Source organism: Trichoplax adhaerens, genomic scaffold, assembly GCF_000150275.1.
Source record: "Trichoplax adhaerens TRIADscaffold_9 genomic scaffold, whole genome shotgun sequence".
Classification (NCBI taxonomy): domain Eukaryota; kingdom Metazoa; phylum Placozoa; class Uniplacotomia; order Trichoplacea; family Trichoplacidae; genus Trichoplax; species Trichoplax adhaerens.
The window spans coordinates 201,767-203,241 of record NW_002060951.1 but is presented as its reverse complement, the minus strand read 5'-3'; the positions used below and the strand labels follow the sequence as shown (position 1 = coordinate 203,241).

The 1,475-nt window shown below is 31.5% G+C and overlaps 1 protein-coding gene across 1 annotated transcript in view; it reads left to right on the top strand.

Annotated features, from left to right (window-relative positions):
* Positions 1-487: 487 nt before the first annotated feature.
* TRIADDRAFT_58808 (uncharacterized protein) overlaps positions 488-1,475 on the top strand; it is a gene marked incomplete at both ends in the record, with an annotated part of 3,381 nt that continues 2,393 nt past the window's right edge. Inside the window, 2 exons of the mRNA XM_002115018.1 lie at positions 488-668; positions 1,242-1,430. Of these exons, the coding sequence (XP_002115054.1) occupies positions 488-668; positions 1,242-1,430 (370 nt within the window). The remainder of the gene's footprint in view (positions 669-1,241; positions 1,431-1,475) is intronic.

Sequence of the window (1,475 nt, the reverse complement as noted above, 5' to 3'; positions counted from 1 at the left end):
CTTCTCAAAAGTAATACAGGCATGTAGAGCAATATAGGCTAGGCGAATATTCGACCTAGTCTATTTACTAATGGTTTTATCCTGATATAATATAATGAATTGACTTCTAACTCTGTATAAGAGCATAAATTACTACGGTATTAGTTACAAGTAGACACCCAAAAATGTAGTTACTGCGCAAACACACAATGATATTGTGAATGGAATGAAAATATTTTATATTTTATTTGCCATGAAAGAATAGGGGAAAAATGCTTCATTGACAAGATGTTGATATCAATTTTTTTTTATTTTTCAATAACTAGGTTATTGTCCCGCTGATATTTTTAAATATTGAAAAGAACACCCTCAGATTTAACTTCCTGCTTTTCACTTGGATTAACTCTTTTCGATTTCAAAATCCCTTGATTTAGAGTACTTTTTGATATACTAATTTATACAGTAATTACAGCTCATCATTCTAGTTGTAAGTCGATTGAACATAAAGATGGGAATAGTTTTTGGTCGTAATCGCAATAAAATGGTACAGGCTGCTACTACTGCAGTTGCGACCAACAATATGAAGAATAGCGGATCTCATCGTAAATTACCAGTCAATGGCGAAGAAGACAAAGAAAATAACGATCATTTACCTCATCATGATGAGAATGTTCATCAAGGCAAGTTATGTAACAGTTTTGGCTGCCTTGCTGTTAATACTACATTTCGAAATATTGTAATTGCTTATGAGTTTGATCATCTTTAATGACGATAAAAACAAGCTGGGGTGATCTATCTAAAAAATTCTTACTGCATAGCTTGAAACTGTCATATAGATATTTAATAATTTGCGAAATTTATGATTTATGGTGATAAGAAAATTAGTAACACTAATCTAATATACGAGAGCTTTTCTAGTAATACTAATTGAAATAGAGAGATGTTTGATAATTTGCACTTGACGCCTTGATGCCGATGGCAATAGAAATAATAATATTACTTGTAGATGACGATATTCGTAAATACTTTGAGTCGTACCAGTAACGATTTAAATATTAAAAGTTGTTTAATAACTTGAAATCTGAATGATCTATTTCGCTGATGGAAACGATGTAATTAATATATCACGTTTAAATAGTTTCTATAGTGGTATAATTTAAAATAATTGCCGAGATATTTGATAAATTTGTAACGCGGATAAGATACTTTAATGAGAAAAATGGTAAAACTAATACAGCAATTATGTTCATGATATTTGTTAGATGCCGGTAATCATAACGGTAACGATCGCGATTCTAGTAATGGCGATAAAGTAACTTATCAAGATTCTAATCAAGCTTGGGCTAGGCTGAAAGCAAATGATCCAACTCTCGACGATGATTTAAGGGCTGCCATGCTATCTAGGAAGAAATCATTAAAAATTGGCACATTTGATTTATGCTTAGATCACGGTGTTACTACTGAGCTTCCAAAAGCTAATTTGACATACATAATCG